The sequence below is a fragment of the Calliphora vicina genome, chromosome 4, assembly GCF_958450345.1.
Source record: "Calliphora vicina chromosome 4, idCalVici1.1, whole genome shotgun sequence".
Taxonomy (NCBI): Eukaryota; Metazoa; Arthropoda; class Insecta; order Diptera; family Calliphoridae; genus Calliphora; species Calliphora vicina.
In genome coordinates this window covers 57,397,938-57,420,487 of record NC_088783.1, presented here as the reverse complement: position 1 = coordinate 57,420,487, position 22,550 = coordinate 57,397,938, and the positions used below count along the sequence as shown (strand labels likewise).

The 22,550-nt window shown below is 27.1% G+C and overlaps 4 protein-coding genes across 5 annotated transcripts; 2 read left to right on the top strand and 2 right to left on the bottom strand.

Moving 5' to 3' along the window:
* The first annotated feature begins 381 nt into the window (after window positions 1–381).
* Window positions 382–5,207, top strand: LOC135956869 (XK-related protein 4). The gene is made up of 5 exons (XM_065507463.1): window positions 382–1,023; window positions 1,098–1,259; window positions 4,118–4,248; window positions 4,314–4,466; window positions 4,534–5,207. The coding sequence occupies exons 1-5, from the start codon at window positions 551–553 to the stop codon at window positions 4,980–4,982; spliced, it is 1,368 nt and encodes a 455-aa protein (XP_065363535.1). The 5' UTR covers window positions 382–550; the 3' UTR covers window positions 4,983–5,207.
* Window positions 5,208–6,867: 1,660 nt separating this feature from the next.
* On the bottom strand, window positions 6,868–9,531 carry LOC135957203 (sperm-associated antigen 7). The gene is made up of 2 exons (XM_065507896.1): window positions 9,442–9,531; window positions 6,868–9,372 (listed from the first exon to the last, which is right to left on the bottom strand). The coding sequence occupies exon 2, from the start codon at window positions 9,355–9,357 to the stop codon at window positions 8,476–8,478; it is 882 nt and encodes a 293-aa protein (XP_065363968.1). The 5' UTR covers window positions 9,358–9,372; window positions 9,442–9,531; the 3' UTR covers window positions 6,868–8,475.
* Window positions 9,532–10,323: 792 nt separating this feature from the next.
* Window positions 10,324–12,501, bottom strand: PIG-A (phosphatidylinositol glycan anchor biosynthesis class A). Its single transcript, XM_065507895.1, has 6 exons — window positions 12,406–12,501; window positions 12,243–12,333; window positions 11,932–12,177; window positions 11,730–11,847; window positions 11,548–11,667; window positions 10,324–11,481 (listed from the first exon to the last, which is right to left on the bottom strand). Exons 1-6 carry the CDS (start codon window positions 12,414–12,416, stop codon window positions 10,580–10,582), a joined length of 1,488 nt encoding a protein of 495 aa, XP_065363967.1. The 5' UTR covers window positions 12,417–12,501; the 3' UTR covers window positions 10,324–10,579.
* A 613-nt stretch (window positions 12,502–13,114) lies between these two features.
* On the top strand, window positions 13,115–21,736 carry Vps50 (vacuolar protein sorting 50). 2 transcript variants are annotated; one of them, XM_065507986.1, is made up of 11 exons: window positions 13,115–13,260; window positions 13,322–13,549; window positions 13,773–14,090; window positions 15,132–15,320; window positions 15,376–15,462; window positions 15,535–16,116; window positions 16,184–16,699; window positions 16,757–16,867; window positions 19,482–19,805; window positions 19,893–20,005; window positions 20,179–21,736. In XM_065507986.1, exons 1-11 carry the CDS (start codon window positions 13,195–13,197, stop codon window positions 20,522–20,524), a joined length of 2,880 nt encoding a protein of 959 aa, XP_065364058.1. In that variant the 5' UTR covers window positions 13,115–13,194; the 3' UTR covers window positions 20,525–21,736. The 2 variants fall into 2 exon arrangements, with proteins under 2 accessions (XP_065364058.1, XP_065364057.1); XM_065507985.1 differs by having other exon boundaries at window positions 16,169–16,699.
* Window positions 21,737–22,550: the final 814 nt, after the last annotated feature.

Sequence of the window (22,550 nt, the reverse complement as noted above, 5' to 3'; positions counted from 1 at the left end):
TAGGAAAGGTGGGAAATTGCATGGGATTGATATACATACATACAATGGAAACTTTTCTAGAAAACTATTTCAAAGACATTCACAGTATACTTTTCTGGAAACCTATATTATGGCTTAATTAGATACCAAAAGGAGTTAATTCCAACAGATGATAATTATGTAATCAAATATAAACAAGTTAAATCTTTATTATTTATTCTGTAATTTGAACCAAATTAAATAATTGTTTAACGACATCCTGTTTTCATGTATTGCCAACTGTTTAAATACATTAACAACTTGGCAACAAACTTACTTATAGTTGGCAACTGATCTTTACCATTTGACAGAACAATTTCTACAGAACATAAATATTTTGTTTGTTTTCATTTTTTTTGTTGGTATCGCCCAATTTATTAAACAAAATTCTAAAAAATTAATGTAAATTATATTAAATAAGTCACAAATAACATAAAAACATTCCAAAAATTTTAATAAAACAACTAAAATGCTGCTTAACTAAACAAACAGTTAAAATAGAACAAAAGAAATAACAAACTAATAAAAAATCATGAATCAAATTTCTACAAGTAGTAGTGAAACTAAACCCCCACTAGCAAGTACTTTGTCATACTCTGCGGGCTCTAGTAATGCATCGAATGAAGTCATAGAAACAACAAATGAATTGAGTACGCTGCAGTGTAAACCATATTTGCAAATGCAACAGCAGCAAGAACAACAGCTTAGACAGTTGCACCCTGCTCATCATTTTGGCTTTGCCAACATACCCCAGCTGAGGCAAAATTCATGGATGGAAGTTGATGGCTATAGAGACGTAGGCTTGGAGGTGGGCTCAAATGCCACCATTAGCTATGGAGAGATCTTTTCAACAGCAATTTCCATTATATTCCGTGCAATAACTGTGTGTATTAATGTTAAATTAGCTGTTAATTATTATAATCAAGGACATCAAGATTACTTTATATGGACCGTGATATGCATAGTGACTCCCATGTTTATAACAATACTAATACATGCAAATATGTAAGTAGAGGAATTGGACTCCTTGACTAAAGTGTTATATATTTGATTTTATTTTTTTTGTTGTTTGGCTTTAGGTGTTATCAAGATGGTAAATTTAATGGGGGATTTTGTAAAATTTTACAAACACTTTGTTTGGTTTTAATATCCTCCTTTTTGTTCCGTTATTGGAACTCATTGTTGTATGCGATCAAGTGTAAAAGAGCTGAAATAATGGGCGATAAAGAAGAGAAATTAAAGTAAGTAAAATTAAAAGTTATTAATTATTTATTGAGGGTTTTGTGGATAGTTTTATATTGGGGTAATAAAGATAACTTTGTTTTAGAGAAAGAACAATAGAAGTTTATTAAGGTGAATTGTTATGTTTTATAGCAGTTTAAAAAGATTTGTGGTTATATTTATCCAACAAATCTGATGCAGAAATTCCAGAAAATTGATAAAAGTAAGTTTAAGCCATAGAGAAACATAGAGCGGAAACTAGAAAAAAACTCAAACAAAAAAATTACTCAAAATTATCACACATACGAGTGTTGTTTTTGTTTTCACATAGTTTTTTCTACTTTTCTACATTCTCACCACTTAGGTTTCTGACAACTGAGTTAGGTATTTGACAGCAGAGTTTCCACTTTATGTCTATGTTTTAAGCTTTCTCTGTATTGTTAGCAAAGACTTTTATTTTTACAATCGTGAGACAGGTACTGAAAACACAACACTTGGGAGGAATAACTTGTAAAACTACACCAAGACAATATCATTTAATAGCAAAACTCCCCGACAGTTTATCAAACAAAACAACGAGTGTTGTTTTGTTTTCACCTAGAGTTTCCACCACTTAGGTTTTTGACAATTGAGTTAGGTCTTTAACATGAGATTTTCCGATCCATGTATATTTATCTAGAATAAAGAGAGCCACAATTAATGCTAAATTTGGAGTATAAATAGAGCCAAGATTAGTATTAAATTTGGAGTATAAATAGTGCCACGATAAAGACTAAATTTGAGGTATAAATATAACCACGATTAAGAATAAATTTGGAGTATAAATAGAGCCACGATTAAGACTAAATTTGGAATATAAATAGAGCCACGATTAAGACTAAAATTGAGGTATAAATAGAGCTAAGATTAAGACTAAATTTGGAGTATAAATAGAGCCACGATTAAGACTAAATTTGGAGTATAAATAGAGCCACGATTAAGACTAAAATTGAGGTATAAATAGAGCCACGATTAAGACTAAATTTGGAGTATAAATAGAGCCACGATTAAGACTAAAATTGAGGTATAAATAGAGCCACGATTAAGGCTAAATTTGGAATATTTAGCAAAGATTTAAAAAAAATTTGGAGAATAAAGAGAGCTAAGATTAAGACTATTTGGACTATTTAGCCAAGATATAAGCTAAATTTGGAGTATCAATAGAGCCACGATTAAGTTTAAATTTGGAATGTAAATAGAGCTACGATTAAGTTTAAATTTGGAATGAAAATAGAGCCACGATTAAGACTAAATTTGGAGTATAAGGAGAGCTACGATTAATGCTAAATTTGGAGTATAAATAGAGCCATGATTAAAGCTAAATTTGGACTAATTAGCCAAGACTTAACATAATTTTGGAGTATCAATAGACCCACGGTTATGTTTCAATTTGGAATGTAAATAGAGCCACGATTAAGGTTAAATTTGGAGTATCAATGGAGCCACGATTAGGGCTAAATTTGGAGTATAAATACAGCTACAATTAGAGAAAAATTTAGAGTATAAATAGAGCTACGGTTAAGGCTAAATTTGGAGTATAAATAGCGCTACAATTAGGGCTAAATTTAGTGTATAAATAGAGCCATGATTAAATTTGGAGTATAAATAGCGCTACAATTAGGGCTAAATTTTGTTTATAAATATAGCCACGATTAAGGCTAAATTTGAAGTGTAAAGAGCATCACGATTTAAGCTAAATTTGGAGTATAAATCGAGTTACAATTAGGCCTAAATTTAGATTATAAATAGAGCCACGATTAAGGCTAAATTTGAAGTATAAATATCGCTATAATTAGGGCTAAATTAAGTGTATAAATAGAGCCGCAATTAGGCCTAAATTTAGAGTATAAATAGAGCCACGATTAAGGCTAAATTTGGAGTATAAATAGCGCTACAATTAAGCCTAAATTTAGAGTATAAATAGATCCACGATTAGGCCTAAATTTAGAGTATAAATAGAGCCACGATTAGGGCTAAATTTGGAGTATAAATAAAGCCACGATTAATATTAAATTTGTTGTATAAATGGAGCTGGGATATGGATAAACAAAATTGTGTGTTTCAGAATCAAATGAAACCATAAGATATTCGTTTTTAATTAAATTTTTTTCTCGAAAAACAGCTAAAGCAGAGAACTTGTTGAAACAATTTTCAAAAATAAGCGATATTAAAATAAGTAAGAAATTTATATTCGGCTGTATTGAATCTTAGCTACCCTTGACCAAAAATTTTTTAAGATAAAGATTGAAAACTAGTTTTTTGTTAAAAGAAAAATTTGTGATGAAAATTTTTTTTTTTAAATGTTTGAACAAATATTTTCCCAATTTTTACTCATATCGATCATTAGATATTCATATTGTCTATGTTGATGACTTAGTAATCCAGATATAGATAAAAATAGGTATAAAATCGAAGCAGTCGTTGTTTTGCTTATAACTCAGCCATTTGTGGGCCAATTTTCCGGAATTTAAATAGAAACCGAACCAGGACTATAGCGGATATTTTAATGTAACAATCATGTATGTAAGTTTTTTCAACAGGTAGACAGAAAGTTGATTTCAACAGACAGACGCACATGGCTATATTGACTCCGCTATCTATAAATTTCCAGAATATATAGAAATTATAAACTTATATATACACTACCACTTATTGTGAAGGATAAAAAATATTCCAACTTCCATGAAAAACATTAATTTACCAAAAAAAAAATCAGGAATAATCTAAACAAATCTAATTTCACTAAAGAAATTCTGGTTAAATTTTGGTTTAAAGTCTTTTTTCTTAAAATTTGAGCAATTACCATTTGCCATAAACAAATTATTCTATTCAATTATAGAAACTACAAGCTAAATATACGTGAAGAAAGTGATGTAGCATTTATACGACTATTTGAATGTTTTCTGGAGGCAGCACCACAGAAAATCCTACAAATATCAATAGTTTTAGCCCACATTGATAAAATGACAAGTAAGTAGTTTATCCATTAAAAAATAATATGTTCCAAATGATACCTTGATTCTCCTTCCTTAAAGATTTACAAATTATAGCCATTACATCATATTTTGGCAGCATGGCCTGGTGTCTATCGGTTTATCATCGTTATAATCGTTATTCACAAAGTGATAAATACAATATAAGTACAAATGGTGTAATTTTACAATTATGTTGGCATTTTTGTATATCAGGTAAAACAAAATATATCCTTGTAAATTTTATATTTGTTATTTCCCTCTTTTTTCTCTCTCTTTTTAGTTTCTCGTACTCTTTGTATTGCTTTTGTAGCCAGTATATTTCCCTTGTGGCTGTTAATCGCTTGCTTAGTTCATGCTTTGTTATTTGGTTTTGTCACCTTCATTGTAGATCGTCCCAAATTTGCTCGCAACTCCTTTTGTAATTTCCTATTCTGTTTGGTGTTGGGTGTGGTTTATATTTTCACTTACATTTCTGTACGTGATGCTCCCACTCGCTATAAATATCTTATATATTATATATTTTGTTCTCTAGAGAATATTATTTGTGTTTTATTATTTATTTTCTATGCTAACAATGATCTACGATCACTGGCCATTTTGTTTTATCCTTTATGTGCCATGGCTTTAGCCTTCTACTATGTGGGCATTTTATTTATGGTCATTTATTATTTGTATTTTCATCCGCGTATCACGGCCAGAAATTCGAAACGTATTATTAATAATAATTGAATGAATTCCAAAGTTATTTAAATATAGTTTATGTTAACCTAACATAGCAATTAATTACCTACCTACTACCTACACACAAAATACATGTATCACAAATTTACTCATTTAAGTTAAAATAGATGTATGGATATTTTTTTAATATTTAATATTTTCAGAGCAAGCAATCAAAACTAATTTATTTTTGTGAATTATTTATAATAAATGCAATATTTTGTATTACAATAATTGATAAATATATATTTTTTTAATTTTGGGGGTTTACGTTAGTTTTTTATGGGGTTTCCTTTCATTAAAACCTTTTAAAGCAAAGTGTTTAAGAGGTGGCATACATGCAACATGTTTTTATACCTTTCACCATGTTTGTTATTCCGTTTTCAATTTATATTATGGATCGTTATAGATAGTAAAGTCGATATAGCCATGTCAGTCTGTATGTTGAAATCAACATTCCGTAGACCCTAAATAACTTGCATACATGATTCATGCATCAATATTTCCGCTATAGACCTGGTTCGGTTGCTATTTAAAATCGAGATAATCGAGTTATAAGGAAAAAACCAGTGGCCGAATTACCGTATTCGTGATCGAATGAACTATCGTATCGAAAAATAATTTCGATATCGTAATTATAACAAAATGTACTAAATTTCATGCTCGATATCGAATGCGGTAATTCGGCCCCAGGATAACCTCGGTTGTTTACCTATTTTTGATCTTTATCTAGATTACTAAGTCATTAATATAGACAATATGGATATCTAATGATAGATGTTTCAAAGACCTTTGCAACGACAATTGGGTCAAAATTATGAAAAATATTTTAACCCGAATTTTTTTTCAACAAAAAATTTTTTTTTTTTTTCGTAAAATTGTTTTTCACTAATAAATTTAAAAAAAAATAGAAAATAAATTTAAAAAAATTTTTTAAAAATAAATATAAAATTTTTTTTTTTTAATTTTGTTTACCTAAAACTGGCCGACTTCATAAACGCAGTAATGCAAAGCAATTACAAGGCAAAGCAATACTTTGTGACATTCATGAACGCATAAATGTTTTGTAAATAATCATAAATAAAAACAGTTCACAAATTTAACAGATGATGCGCATGCCATACAGTATTGAACTTGCGACATTGCCAAAACAAAATCTATTGCGTTTATGAACACTATGCATTGCAGTGTTGCTTTGCAAAATGCGTTTATGAAGTCAGCCACTATGTAAAATTTTTATTTTAAAGTATAATTTGGTGATGGGTATATAAGATTCGGCACAGCCGAATGTTGTTTTCTTACTTGTTAAGCATTAGCATTGGCGAAACAATGGAAACTTTTAAACTTTTGCAAGAAAATAGAATAAAACAAAAATACTATTTAAAAACATCATGTTTATTTACTGTTATTTCAATATTTATTGTTGTATTTTTTTCGCACAATATGTTTTTTAAATTGTTAGTAAAGATTTCCGAAAATTTAAAATCCAAAATAATAAACTATGTTAATGGTGGATTGAAGCAGAAAGCTATCTGTGCTAAATAATCAATTATTAATAAAACGGAAGTTTCAAAAAGTATTCAAAAAAAATTTCACGAGACAGACAGTGTAAAAACTCAACATTTGGGAGAAAGACCTGGAAAAATTCTCCAAAACTAGATAATTTAATAGCAAGAGAGTTTAAGAAATTCCCAAAAGGTTACAACAATCTAAAATTGAAAATTAGTTCTCGAACTGATAGCCGCAGGGCAATTAAGGCCCGTAGGTAATCAGAAGGTTAGATTCAAAAGACTATCAGTGTGTTAATTTAAAAATAGTTTTAATATTTGTTACTTACATCTTAAATTTTGCGGGTATTTAATCCATCTAAAAATTTGAATTAAAATGAAACCACTTTTTCAATTGCTTGACTAAAAATCTTAATTTATTTCATATATCTCTCTGATAAACCAACTATACGATCGATACAACTTCAAAATATTTTCGAAATTTCAACATAAAAGGAAACAAGTTTGAATTGAATAAAAATATATAAGCAAATTTTAAAAACATTTAAAAATTGATGAAATATCAAAAAAAATTAAATGTATAATAAAACTTTTAAAAAAAGAAATCACAAATTATTTTTATTTGGAAGAAAAACTCGTTAAAATCAGAACAAAAATAGGCAGTCATTTAAAAAAAAAAAAAACAATTTTATTAAACAAAGTCTTGATTTTTGTAGATCCAACGAAAAACACTCAATAGCTAAAAATTTCTAAAACCATTTTTCGTTACAACTACAAACATCGGTAGTTTTCTTTTTTTTTATAAAATTTACAATTTGTTTTTTAAAATAATTCATACAAGTGAGTATTAAGGCTCAGCTTTAAATTATTAATTCTAAAATTTAAGGAGGATTGCTTTTGTTTATAGTGTTTGTACTAATTTTTAGTACAAAGTTTTTTGTTTTTGTTTTGTAAATTATTAACAAGTCTGAAAGAAAAGTAAACTTATAATTATAATAATAAAAAAATAATATTAATTAAAATAATGAAATTATAATAGCACATCATAATGTTGAAAATTAATACACAGCAATAAAACTACGACATTTATAATATGTATGTATAAACTAAATGAAATTATAATATAATAAAATATAAACTAAATTGTTTTGTTTGTTTAGGTAATAATTTGTTTTATATATTAACATATATATTTTTTGTTGTTGTATGTTGCAGTATGTAAGGTGTTTTTATAAGAGTTATAGTATTGCAGAGGCATCTTTTCTTTTTTTGTTACTTTAAACTATTAATGTTTGCACCATTCCCAATAGCAGTTTATTAGTGTTTTATTGGTAATTTTTAAGAAAAATTTTAATTCGTTGTCAGTTTTATTAAAAGTTGTTTAAAGTGTATTTTTGTTCAACTTTACAATTAATATTGTAATTATTTTGTCATATTAAACAAAACTGTAAATTTTAAGAAAGTAAGGAACAGTTTTAAAGAATAATGTTATAAACATTTAATAAATAGAAAGAAAATTAAATTCCAGTTAAAGTTTTTAGGTCCTTTGGATCTGCAGGAGCAATTCAGCAAACTGTCATTAGTACTGAAACGTCATGTTAGCATTTTAGACTACAGAAACCTAATATTATCTAATGGTTTACAATTTTAACTTTTTTTTATTAAAATCTTATCACTTCTTTGTTAAACTTGTTTTTAATTTATTATCTTGGTTGAATTTGTTTGAGATAATAAGTTCCAAATCTAAAATTGTAAGTCTTAAAAATCCACATGTGGAAATGGTGTAATAACAACATTATGTTTTGTTCTTTCTCTCTCTCTTTCTCTCCCACATTGTTTTGTTTTCTTGTTCTTTGTATTTTGTCTCTAAATTAAGTTTAATTATGGCCTTTATAATAGGAAGTAGACGGAGTCTTCAAAAATTAAAAAAAAAATAATATATAATATATAAACATACTATAGTATAGTACAGGTAAAATACAACAATTAAATTATCAGTGTAATGTCTCAGATGCAGGAGTAGTAGTGGTTGTTACAGTGATGCTAGAGTTATTTGCTGTGGTAGCGCCATTCTGTAATTCGGCTGTTATATCGTCTTGCTTTTGCTGTTCCTGTAGCAACTGTAACTTGAGCCTCTTTTTGGCCTGTATATCGGCCAATGTCTGTTCTATGGATCTTACATCCTTTTTGTTCTTGCTGGGCACAAAACCATAACTTACATTTGTTTCAGTTTTACGAGCAGCTTCTAGGGCGGCATCCTGGCCAATCAGATGAGCATATTTATCTTTATAATTAAATGTGGGTTTAATCTCGGCTTCGATTGTGTGTGACGATTGTGTAGATTGTTTGTTATTGCTTGATGTTGACGATGTGTTTGATGATGCTGATGATGTTTGGGCGGCATTTGCTGCTGAGGCGGAAGCACGAGCCAATCTTTTTTGTTCCAATTCGTGTTCTTTCTGTTTAATACGCCTTTCGGCATATTCCTTGGCCACTTCATCATTCCAGCCGTCACCATTACGCCGGGCGGCAATTTCATCTTCTGTGGGTGCGTTTTCTTTTTTATATACCACCGAATAGCGATCGATATCTTCACAGCCAAAACTCATGCATATAAAGCCGCCATATTCAGCGACTTCATGTATAACACCACGATGTACCTTATCTAAGGGCTGAAATTCTATGTGATGACGATCATCCTTGGCAAAGCGCCCTATTCGTTCTTCTACATATTTGCGGAATCTTAATATTTCTTCTTTTTGTTTATTTTTCAAACGTTCTGCCATTTCCTTTTGTCGTTTGATCAATTTCTTTTGTTCCTCATTGGCAGTTGGAGGTTTGTCCATGGCATTAAGTATGGAACCCAATAGATCCATGTTTGTTTATTTTTTCTAGTAACAACACAAATTTGTTCACAATTATTATTATTATTTTTAAAGTTTTCTATTATTTTTTTCTACTTCGTTTTAGGAATTGCTGATTATGTTGTTCAGTTTTACGGCGAATATTGCTTGAGGTTTTTTTTCATAATAATTCTATGGTGACAGCTGTTTGTCTATTCTTATGAGTTTTAGTGATGGGTGTTTTAAGTGTCAATAACAATTAGTTATCGATTATGTATCAGAGAAGTGTGTGTTTTGTTCATAGTGATAGTTATCGTAAACAACATAAATGAACGTTAAATTAAATATTGATTTTTATGGAAATTTTAATATACATATTTAAGCGTGATAGGTTTATTAATAATAAAATTATAAATTTATAAGGGCTTATAGAACAAAATTTGCGAACATATTCTTCTGACAATTCAGATTTTGAAAACGAAAAATAATGTGATGTACAAGGCGAAGTCATTATAAGATGAGAGTGATTTTACAACATCTAAAAAAACCACATGTAATTTGTTTTTGTTGTTTGGAACCAAGGCGAATTTATTTATTAATGGTGTTTAGATGTTTGAGTTGTCAATTATCTTGTGTTTGTTGCGGCGAATGCTACAACAAACGTAAAAGTAACAAAAACAACAGGCAAACTTTGACAGCTTAAACCGCATAAACAAATTGCAAGTGGTTTTTGTAAATGTTGTAAAATCGACACCACCTGACATAACTCATTATTTCATTGTTGTTTGTATTTTATTGGATATGGACATTTCCACAGAAAGTACAACCACATTTTATAAATGTATTTTTATTCCCTACACAATGATTGGTATATATAAGTTTGTCATTACGTTTGCAATTTGTGTTTACTTTTTGTTGTGAAAATTCCAAAGCTAGCAAAAATAGTAAAAACTAGCAAGCAAGCGAACAAACCAAAAATCTTTACAAATATCAAACAAATTGTTTTATAAAGCTAATACTTATCGTCATATTTATTTATAAATTTTTAATTGCTATTTGGTATAATTTATATTAAATTAAAATGATGTTTAAATGCATTTTATAAAAAAATTCTTTCTAAATAAGTATCAAACTTAATGTCCATTAACTAATTTTTTTAAAAAATAGCACATGCATAATGCTAAATTAATAAATATATTAATAACTACAATTATAAAACAAAATTTCCAACGAGAAAACTCAATTTCTAAGGACATTAGTTTTTATGATAGCTTGGAAGATCTTTTGCTTTTTCCATATAACGACTTGGTCGTATATATTCCAAAAATCTCAATATTAAATGCAGCATAGAAATAGCCAAAAGCATGGACCAAACATTGGCATTCAAATAGGAATGTAAAATTTCACCAAAACTGCGTGTGGGCTCCTTCATGACATGCTCATAAACTTGCTCCGTACGTTGAGTGACATTATTCCAATTGTAAAGAGAGGCCACAATTTCATTGCATTTATAGGGACAGAGTACAGCTTTGGAGTCGTCCGGGTCCGAGTGATTAGTGTATAAGTTTGAGTTACGTTTGTGTTCCCTTTTTGTGTTGGAATTGTTTTTTTTATGTCTTTTGCGGGAATATTTGCCATTTGCTATGTCTCCATTTTCACCAGCAGCAACTGTATTATTCTTGTGATAAGAATTATTTAAGGTTTTATTATTTATGGCACATTTTTGTTGATAAGCCATTAGACGTTTTATGGCTTTCATAACACCCTCATAAATTGAATCACTTTCAGGTTCTGTTAGAATTATAAGACTATCGGGCAATACTTCTGGTATACCACCTACTCGTGTCGACACAACTTGTAGGCCACATGAAGCTGCCTCCACAATAGCCATACAATAGGCTTCCGTTAAGGAGGTGTTCACAAATATATGGCCCTGTACAAGATAATCACGAACTTTTGAATGATCTACGGCACCGATCATTTCGACACGATCTTGCATATTGGCTTTTTCACGTATTTCCTCTAAAAGTTCTCGCTTAAGACCATCACCCACAATGATGAATTTTATATGAGGCATAGATTTAAAGCGTGGTATTATGTTGGCTAAAAGATCAATACCTTTACGATAAACTAAACGGGAAGCAACAACGATATTGACTGGGAAGGAATTAAAAAACATCTATTGTCATATTGTCGAATTAATTTTAACTAATATGTACTTACTTGTACCATCATTTGGTCTTTGGCTAGGATCTGGAGTAAACAGGGCAGTATCAACAGCATTTGGTATCACAGAAACTTTTTCTTCGGGGACACGGGCTCTCAGCACTGTATTTTCCTTACCTAAAAAAAACACCACATGAAATTTTATTTGCAAATCATACACTTCCAAAAACAACCCTTACCTATATGGGAAACACATATACAATGATTTACACAGGTCAAATCAATTTCCAGCATTTTGTTGGTGAAAACGGCCGATAGATCAGCAAAACCAAATAAACTGTGATCGGTGAAAACGGTCTATGAAATTTTAAACAAAAAGTTAAACATATTTTAAGGCTTCTCATATACATATATATATTTCACACTCAAACACACACCCACCTTTAAACCCAGTAAGGAAGCTATTGTCATAGCCTCATGACCCAAAGCACTGAATGCCGAATGACCATGAACTACTTCAATTTGTTCTCTGATTAAAACACTTCTTATTAGTGGAGCATTACAAATTATTGTTGGCAATATCGATTGAGCATAAAAAACTTTAATCGGCAGATAGTAGACCTTTAGTCCGTTTGTCAAATAGCGTATACCTTTACAATCGCCATAGCAATGTGTTAATATTATTACCTAAAAATAAAAGGGAATTTAGGAAACTTTTTGTAAAGCTATACTCTTGATCAACCACAACAAACCTTGTGTCCCCGTTTTAAGAGAATCTGTGTTAAATTGAATATATGTTCTTCTACTCCGCCTATGCTGGGATAGAAAAAGTCTGAGGCCATGCTAAAGATAAATATTTATTTATTAATTATTATTATTTTTCAATATTTGTTTATTTTTATAAATTATTTTTACCATATTCGCATTGCTTGTGGAAAAAATTATTTGTTTACTTAAAGAATTAGAAGCTGTCAAAAGGACCAGCTGTGCTAGAGACCACACTGTGTTATCGATAATAAATCTAAAACAGGGTTGTATGTTGTGATAACTACAGTAGTGATGAAAAATGAAGGGATTCATTTTAAGAAATGTGTGTTTTGTTACTTATCTGAATTTATATTGAATTTTTTTATGTAAATTCCCTCCTGGTATCTCAATCCCATAGAAAATCTATGAGAAATTTTATATATCAAAATACAGCTTTAAAATTATATCACGAATGGAGTTTTATCACATGAAGCTATAAGGGAATATCAAAATATTTCCAAGGAGACGATTGATTATTTAATTGTATCAATAAATTGTCGCTTTGAAGCAGTAATAAAAAACAAGGGCTATACAACAAAATTCTGAGTCAAAACATTGGTTTCTATTTTCAGAATTTAATAATCTTCTTATTTTTTTGTTAATATTAGTAAGTTAAAGTATATATTAATGAAACACAAATTACTTTGAAATTGTTTTTGAATTTTGACCTATTAATTGAATATTTGGAATAGTTTCCATTTCAGTGAGTTTCTTTTCCAGTTTCAGCGATTACTACAACTTGAAAAAAATCACCACATTCGCCGTGTGATGAAATAATTAATTTCATATTAAAACTACCATCCCTATACAATACATAAACAATTGTGTTATCGCTTCATTTTGTCATCTCTACTTTGTCTGTCAACTAATTTTCTTCACAAAACAGACAAAAAAAAAATGCAGAACTCAAAGGCAAAAATGGACGAGTTTAAAACAAAATTTATGGATTTGTTACACAAACAGGTAAATATTTAATAACTTTGTAATGTACCAATAGAAATTAATATGATTATTTATAATGCAGACAAATCGCCAATTGAAAATACCAGCTATGGGATTTTCAGACTATTTTATACAAACAGTCACAGCAGCAGAGCCAAACAAAGTAGAATCATCAAAGAAATCCCCCGATAAGACAGATGAAACAGATGGCTCGGCGGAGGGAGCTCAAAAATCCGATCAGGAATTATTGGAAAGTATTGAGGGCATCTATTTTAAACCAGATAGCAATGCACAAATGTATGAACTTCAGGTAAGTTGAATTACAATTGTTAGTTTAGAGAGTGGGTGGAAAGTTAGAGGGGAAAGTAGGTTTGTGTGTATGTGTGTGACGTAGACAAGACAAGTATTTTTTTTATTTCGAGAATGCAATGAAACCTGTTTTATAAATGCAATTATTTTTTTTATTATGTACTTATATTAAATTGTAATTCATTGTTTTGTTTTTTTTTGTTTTCAACGTTTTGTTTATACAGAAAGTTTTAAGCAATGGTGTTGATTATGAGCTAATTGAAACGACCATGGTTCAGTTGCGTACCCAACATAAGGTCTTGTCAAAACAGGTTTTACAAAATATTTTGGAACAACGTAGTGCCTGCAATGTTGAGTTTGCTGCCATCAATGAGACACAAAAAGAGCTGGAAGAATCTCTGTGGACCTGTCGCAAGGCTCGTTCGTACTTAAATTATGCCAAACAAAATTTGACCACCACCAGTCTGGAGATATTGGCTTCGTATCGTAAACGTGAAATACTGAAAGAGCTGCTGAATACATTACAGGCCATTAAAAAGTTGGTAAGTTTTGAACAGAACATCGAATTAATTGTAAGTTGCTTAATTCACTAAAATCTTAATTCGGAATTAAAAATTTAAGCAATTCATTCCATGTCAACATTATTAAATTAATTCATAATGGAATTAATTCACAACAAAATGCATTTAACTTTTGAATGATTAAATTTTTGTTAATTCAAATCAAATATAAATTGTTCTGATTTTATGTTTTTAATCTTTACAAAATGAATTGAAAAAACCTTTTTTGTAATAGATTGAATTCCAAAAAAATTTAATCATTCAATAATTTTTTTTCACAAAATTTTTTTCCCAAAAAATGTTTAATAAGTTTTTTGTAAATTTTAAATTTAAAAAATTTTACCAAATTTTCAATAAATTTTTTTTTCCAAAAAATTTAATATTTTTTAATTGTTTTTCCACAAAAAATTTTCAATAAATTCTTACCCAAAAAAATTTTTCAAACCACTTTAGTTTAAGAATTTAAGAATTTTGTGATTTAGGAATGTAAATGAGTTTCCAATTATTTTTTTTCAAACTAATTTTCAAAATTTTTTTAAACAAAAATATACAAATTGTAATCATATTTTATTTTACCAAATTAAAAAATTTTCAATATTTTTTTTAAAAAAAAAATTTATTTTATAAAAAGAATATACAAATAAATTTGTTCTAAAAATTGTAATCAAATTTTATTTTACCAAATTATAAAATTTTCAATATTTTTTTTAAAAAAATTTTTGTTTTGAAAATTTAAAAAAAAAATAATTTTCCACAAAAATTTTGAAATTCATTAAAAAAATCATTGTTTTATTTCAGCAAAGTTTTTTAAACAAAAATATCACAATTTTCAATATTTTTTCAATATAAATTTTATTCAAAAAAATTTTGATTTTTAAATTTTCAATAAAATTTATCTAAAAATATAGCATTATATTTATCAACATAACATATCAACATAAATTTGTTGATATAAAATTAAAAAAAAAATATATTGAATATTTTTGAAATAAAATTTTATAAAATAAATGTTTTTCTTTGCAGAAATCCACTGATGTTGAAGTACAAAAACTTTTAAGCGAATGTAATTATTCTGGAGCCATTTCTCTACTACTCACTTGCAAAGATTCAGCAGCAGAATTTATGCAATACAATTGTGTGCAGTCTTTAAATAAAAAACTGCAGGAAACCCTACTACTAACAGAATTTCAACTGGATACTGTATTAAATGAGGTAACAATTGATTCAATAAACCAAAAATATGTAATATTATTTAATTTTCCAATAGATGATTCTAAATTTCGATATGCGTAAATATGCCAAATTGCAAGAAGCTTATAAATTGCTCAATAAATCCTTAATTGCAATGGATCAGGTAAGACTTAAGCCTATAACAAAATAAATAACTTTCTTTTTAAAATAAAATTTCTTAATATTCACCTAACAGCTGCATATCAACTTTATTTCCGCCATACATTCCTCCGTTAATTCCGTTTTGCGTGGCTATAATGATCCCAATCTAGATGAAAACATGAAAATGCTATACGAACAGTTGTGCGAACAAGTCGAGGCCGACAAGTACATACCCTGTTTGATAAGTTTGTGTAAAACATTTTGGACTATATTGGCTTCCTATTATCAAATTGTTATATGGCATCAAAACTATAAACTATATCCACTCGATATGCCCGAATCACCAGATATTTACATACAGGAGAAATTGAAAAAGGGTCAAGCACGCATATGGAATGATATTTTAACAAAAATCTGCATATTTCTACAAAGTTCCAAGCTAAAAATGCTAAAATATGATCATTTCATACAAGTGCTTTCCATAATTCAAAGACTTAAAAAGGTGGGTTTAGAATTTTGTGGTGAACATTCGGAGAAGTTGATTGAAATCATGCAATTGCAAAGTGAGGAATTCTTTCAACGCTATCACAGCTCCTGTCTAGAAGAAGTTTGTTTATTTTTGGATAATGAATCTTGGACGGTGGTGGACTCGTTTGCCAATATTCTGCAATTGCCGGTGAGTAAAATTGTGTAACTTTTATATGACTATTATTATTATATAATAATAGTGTTTTTCATCACAGGAATTTCGTTCTATACGTCATACTTTAAGACGCCATAAATCTCCTCCCTTGGCCTTGTTGGTAACTAGTTCAACATCGGCCAATAATTCCCCTACTAGCAACAATAACTGCGATGAATTGGTATCGGTGCATTCGCAGGATGGTGGCAGTTCCATTTATGGTTCCTATGGTTATTTTTTACGTTTCAGCGAGAAAAGTTCTCCCTTTGATGGTGGCCTTGATGTGGCCATGTTGGAAGAAGACATTTTATCCGGCATAGTTGATGAGGCTTCCTGTTATTTTAGCGAAGAGGAAAGTGATGATGATCACAAAAGTTTGCAGAGCAAAGATTATGATGACAGCAACAGTCAACAATTGATTGTTAATAATACAACATTGAATGTGTTTCGCTGCATTGGTCGCTATTTACAAATGTGCAAACTATTGCATTGCATTTCGCCAAAAATAATCGCCAGCATGTTGGAGCTGATGGATTTTTATGCATTTGCAGTGCATGAAATATTTGCTAAAGATGCGGTAGGTTTGTTTAAACATTAATTCGATTTTATTTTAACTTTCATTGATTTTCTTTAGCCCGTACAAATGGACAATTTTTATTCACACAAATTGGAGCAAAAACTGGAATACGTCAAGCAAAACATTTTGCCAAATATAAAAATCTGGCCGTTGAATTTTTCATCGTTGGTAAGTAGATTTAGAAAAATTATACTATTTTTAAATGTGTTTTTTACGAACTTTTTAAAAAGGTACTTTTTTAAAAATGTTAATTTTTAAAAGGTACTTTTTTAAAAATGTTAATTTTTAAAAGGTACTTTTTTAAAAATGTTAATTTTAAAAAGATACTTTTTTAAAAATGTTAATTTTTAAAAGGTACTTTTTTAAAAATGTTAATTTTTAAAAGGTACTTTTTTAAAAATGTTAACTTTTAAAAGGTACTTTTTTAAAAATGTTAATTTTTAAAAGGTACTTTTTTAAAAATGTTAATTTTTAAAAGGTACTTTTTTAAAAATGTTAATTTTTAAAAGGTACTTTTTTAAAAATGTTAATTTTTAAAAGGTACTTTTTTAAAAATTTTAGTTTTTAAAAGGTCTCTTTTTAAAAATTTTAATTTTTAAAAGGTACTTTTTTAAACATTTTAATTTTTAAAAGTTTAGTTTTTAAAAGGTACTTTTTTAAACATTTTAATTTTTAAAAGTTTAGTTTTTAAAAGGTACTTTTTTAAAAATGTTAATTTTTAAAAGGTACTTTTTAAAAATGTTAATTTTTAAAAGGAGCTTTTTTAAAAATGTTCATTTTTAAAAGGTACTTTTTTAAAAATGTTAATTTTTAAAAGGTACTTTTTTAAAAATTTTAGTTTTTAAAAGGTACTTTTTTAAACATTTTAATTTTTAAAAGTTTAGTTTTTAAAAGGTACTTTTTTAAACATTTTAATTTTTAAAAGTTTAGTTTTTAAAAGGTACTTTTTTAAAAATGTTAATTTTTAAAAGGTACTTTTTAAAAATGTTAATTTTTAAAAGGAGCTTTTTTAAAAATGTTAATTTTTAAAAGGTACTTTTTTAAAAATGTTAATTTTTAAAAGGTAATTTTTTAAAAATGTTAACTTTTAAAAGGTACTTTTTTAAAAATGTTAATTTTTAAAAGGTACTTTTTTAAAAATGTTAATTTTTAAAAGGTACTTTTTTAAAAATGTTAACTTTTAAAAGGTACTTTTTTAAAAATGTTAATTTTTAAAAGGTACTTTTTTAAAAATGTTAATTTTTAAAAGGTACTTTTTTAAAAATGTTAGTTTTTAAAAGGTCTCTTTTTAAAAATTTTAATTTTTAAAAGGTACTTTTTTAAACATTTTAATTTTTAAAAGTTTAGTTTTTAAAAGGTACTTTTTTAAAAATGTTAATTTTTAAAAGGTACTTTTTAAAAATGTTAATTTTTAAAAGGAGCTTTTTTAAAAATGTTCATTTTTAAAAGGTACTTTTTAAAAATGTTAATTTTTAAAAGGAGCTTTTTTAAAAATGTTAATTTTTAAAAGGTACTTTTTTAAAAATGTTAATTTTTAAAAGGTACTTTTTTAAAAATGTTAACTTTTAAAAGGTACTTTTTTAAAAATGTTAATTTTTAAAAGGTACTTTTTTAAAAATGTTAATTTTTAAAAGGTACTTTTTTAAAAATGTTAATTTTTAAAAGGTACTTTTTAAAAAATGTTAATTTTTAAAAGGTACTTTTTTAAAAATGTTAATTTTTAAAAGGTACTTTTTTAAAAATGTTAATTTTTAAAAGGTACTTTTTTAAAAATGTTAATTTTTAAAAGGTACTTTTTTAAAAATGTTAATTTTTAAAAGGTACTTTTTTAAAAATGTTAATTTTTAAAAGGTACTTTTTTAAAAATGTTAATTTTTAAAAGGTACTTTTTTAAAAATGTTAATTTTTAAAAGGTACTTTTTTAAAAATGTTAATTTTTAAAAGGTACTTTTTTAAAAATGTTAATTTTTAAAAGGTACTTTTTTAAAAATGTTAATTTTTAAAAGGTACTTTTTTAAAAATGTTAATTTTTAAAAGGTACTTTTTTAAAAATGTTAATTTTTTAAAAATGTTAATTTTTAAAAGGTACTTTTTTTAAAAATGTTAATTTTTAAAAGGTACTTTTTTAAAAATGTTAATTTTTAAAAGGTACTTTTTTAAAAATGTTAATTTTTAAAAGGTACTTTTTTAAAAATGTTAATTTTTAAAAGGTACTTTTTTAAAAATGTTAATTTTTAAAAGGTACTTTTTTAAAAATGTTAATTTTTAAAAGGTACTTTTTTAAAAATGTTAATTTTTAAAAGGTACTTTTTTAAAAATGTTAATTTTTAAAAGGTACTTTTTTAAAAATGTTAATTTTTAAAAGGTACTTTTTTAAAAATGTTAATTTTTAAAAGGTACTTTTTTAAAAATGTTAATTTTTAAAAGGTACTTTTTTAAAAATGTTAATTTTTAAAAGGTACTTTTTTAAAAATGTTAATTTTTAAAAGGTACTTTTTTAAAAATGTTAATTTTTAAAAGGTACTTTTTTAAAAATGTTAATTTTTAAAAGGTACTTTTTTAAAAATGTTAATTTTTAAAAGGTACTTTTTTAAAAATGTTAATTTTTAAAAGGTACTTTTTTAAAAATGTTAATTTTTAAAAGGTACTTTTTTAAAAATGTTAATTTTTAAAAGGTACTTTTTTAAAAATGTAAATTTTTAAAACTAATTTGTAAAAGTACCCTGTTTTTTTAAAAATTTTGAAATGTAAATTTTTAACAATTTCAATTTATTCTTTACAGATTAACAATGAACTCGCTAATCCAGACACTTTATATGGCCTCTCCCATCGTATTGTAGCCGTTGAAAGTGGTCACTGTATGACCCAGCAATTCCAAATTTTACACAACTATTTAAATCATTTATTACCAGTCCAAGACAGAAGCATGCTTAGTTCTTATTTAGATTACATAGACTTTATGTCTGATGTAGCTCGGCCTGTTTACACTTGTGTAACATCCAGAATTTTCGATTTACCCGCCATTTTGGCCATGATAGCTAAAGTTAAATGGGATGTTAATCATGTGAGCTTTCAACACAATGCCTATATTGATATAATGAATAGGGTGAGTGTGGTTTTCAGTTTTAGTTCTGTTTATAAATGAGAAAAGAAAACAAACATTTAATTTACTGGGTATTTTTATTTATTTTAGAACATACAACATTTTGCTATGCGTTTAGAAGAAATTGCCAAAGAAGTCACTATACCAGCAGATCCTGTTTGGCAGTCTATGGCTCATGTGGCAACACATCTATTGGTAGAAGGGTAAGTTTATCTTTATATGCAGAAGAATCGAATGGTTATTCTGTAAAACGTACTAATGTCGCGTTCTTGACCGTGAAATTGAAATTTACATTTACTTAAACTTTAAAAACCCAAGAAACATACAATTCTTCACCTTCTTAACACATTTTTCTCTACTTTTACAATCTCAACAGTTTCTCGAATGTTAAAAAATGTTCGGCCGGCGGACGAGCTCTCATGCAATTGGATTTCACCAATTTTATGTCCATACTCGAATTAATTTCGAATCAAAAATATACCGAATATCGTACATATGTGGATATATTCATTAAGGCCTACTATTTCTCGAATGAACAGCTGGAAGAGTGGATAATGGAACAAAAGAATTTAGAAATACCGCAATATTCGAATAAACAATTAATGAATCTCATACAGTGTGTGTGTGTAAGTGATAAGAGGATACGGCAAAAACTACTCAATTTATTGGGCAGCAATAGTAATGGAGGTGTTAATTTAAATACAAGTACAACTGCCACATAGCTGAGCACAAATATGTAATAATAATAATAATTTACAAGTCGACGAGATGTAATGTAAAGTATAGAAGTAGTAGTAGTAGTAGATAATAGTTTGAAATGTAAGTAATTGTTTTGAAATTTATTATTATTTTAAGATTATTTCTCATTGAAATTGGAGAACGATAAACAAAACATAATTTGTATATTATTGTTAAATTATTATTTTTTGATTAATATATACAAATTAGGAGGTTTTAAACAGAGATGTAATGTAATTAAGAAATTGCACAGTTGACATAGTTTTTTATATAAAAAAAAATATTGTTCAGTGGGTGATTTCTTTAGCGACACAATTAATTACGACTTATATATAAGGAGAATATATATGATAACTTCCGCTTAAGGAAATTTGCTCATGCCCAGAGCTATAGTGTCCAAACTAAATTCTAAAATTACATCTCTTGTTTTTAAAGAAACCCTTTGTTACCTAATGAAATTTATCATTCCATGTGTATTATATATTTTTTATTATTGTATTTTTTATATTTTATTACTTTTCATTTGAATTGAATCTTTCAAAACAGGAGGGTTATTGTGTAATTCGATCAAAAATAATCCCCCCGATCTCTATTTTTGTAAAAAATGAAAACCTTTTTTCAAAAACAAAATCTCTTATACTTTTGCTTAATTTATTGAGTACTAAATGAATCTCTCTCCCTTAATTTTGGCTCTCTTATACAAAATCTACTTAATATTTTATTCCTTTTACACATTTTTTTTATTTATATTTATAATATTAATGTTATATTTTTTGCTATATTTTATGTATTTTATATAAATATTTATTTTTTTTATACATATATGTCTTCATGTACCTTATGAATATGTTTATTATGTTATATTGTATTTTTTTTTATTAAATAAAACTAAAACGGACAAATAATATTTAACACAACTTATAAGTAATATTTTAAACATATTATTAATATATAAAGATTTTCATTAACAAACTAATTTGCAAACTACCGAACAATATAAATTAAAACTACACAGTGTATTTAACATAAAAAACATTTAATAAATAAAAAGACATCAACTAATATAATATACACAAATATTAATTATAAAGAAAAACAAAATACATATATATTTACAAGAAAAACACACCCAGAAAAATAAAATTAATAAAAAGAAATGCTTGAATTTTAGGTTTAAAAAGAAACCTTGAAAAATATCTGTTTGAATTTTCTAATAATTTAAAGACAATGATGGTAATGTAATAAAATTTCTATTAAATATTAAACAATAACAACATCGGAATAACATCTGAAGTATTATTTCAAAGCTAAAGGTAAGATATTGAAAATTTATCATCGTAAAATATACAAATTTACTTTAACGAGAATATTTTATATAATTTCAGTTTGACTAGATGTTAGACTGCCTAGTAGTTACGTAACACATTTAACTAATATAAACTGCAGATAATTTAAGTTTGACTCCTGAACTAGAGATTACTCCAACCAGATAGGTCTTGGTAAGTAATGTATTTTTGTTTTTATTATAACACCTATTTTTTTTAAATCAAAAACCTCAGAGATAAAGTAAAAATCGCTGTGCCGTCTTCTCAAAAATGTTAAACCACATTTCGCAAAAACGCTTATCTCGTTAATGCAGCACCAAATTTCATCTTTCAGTTGTTTAATATTTAATAATTCTGTATTTCTGATTTTAATTTGACATAGTTTTTTTAAGTTAAATCAAGTTTTTTTTTATCGTTTTCTTTATTGAATCTTTCGTTTGAGAAATTTACAATAAGTATTAAAATCATAACCTAAACTAAAGCTAAACTTGTTATTGCCGCTGGAATGTCCAACATGAGTGCTCGTTAAAATGTTTATCTGGTCAGATCCAGTGTTTCCAATCGCCTCAGTCGTCTAAAATCAAAAGTGAAGTTTTTGTTGGAATTGTTATTTCTTTGTAATTATTTGTTTTTCTAAAATATTTAAACAATTTCTGTACCAAATCAAAAGTAAAGTTTTTGGTAC

Bases quoted from the DNA above. Each gene is read 5' to 3' on its own strand.
- PIG-A (XM_065507895.1), bottom strand. The intron at 11,848-11,931 runs GTGGGTGTGTGT...AAAATTTCATAG, and splicing joins CTTCCTTACTGGGTTTAAAG to ACCGTTTTCACCGATCACAG. The intron at 11,482-11,547 runs GTAAGTACATAT...ATTCCTTCCCAG, and splicing joins AAGACCAAATGATGGTACAA to TCAATATCGTTGTTGCTTCC.
- LOC135956869 (XM_065507463.1), top strand. From the start codon at position 551: ATGAATCAAATTTCTACAAGTAGTAGTGAAACTAAACCCCCACTAGCA. The intron at 1,260-4,117 runs GTAAGTAAAATT...ATTCAATTATAG, and splicing joins GATAAAGAAGAGAAATTAAA to AAACTACAAGCTAAATATAC. The intron at 4,467-4,533 runs GTAAAACAAAAT...CTCTCTTTTTAG, and splicing joins TTGGCATTTTTGTATATCAG to TTTCTCGTACTCTTTGTATT.
- LOC135957203 (XM_065507896.1), bottom strand. From the start codon at position 9,357: ATGGATCTATTGGGTTCCATACTTAATGCCATGGACAAACCTCCAACT.
- Vps50 (XM_065507985.1), top strand. From the start codon at position 13,195: ATGCAGAACTCAAAGGCAAAAATGGACGAGTTTAAAACAAAATTTATG. The intron at 15,321-15,375 runs GTAACAATTGAT...ATTTTCCAATAG, and splicing joins TGGATACTGTATTAAATGAG to ATGATTCTAAATTTCGATAT. The intron at 19,806-19,892 runs GTGAGTGTGGTT...TATTTATTTTAG, and splicing joins ATATTGATATAATGAATAGG to AACATACAACATTTTGCTAT.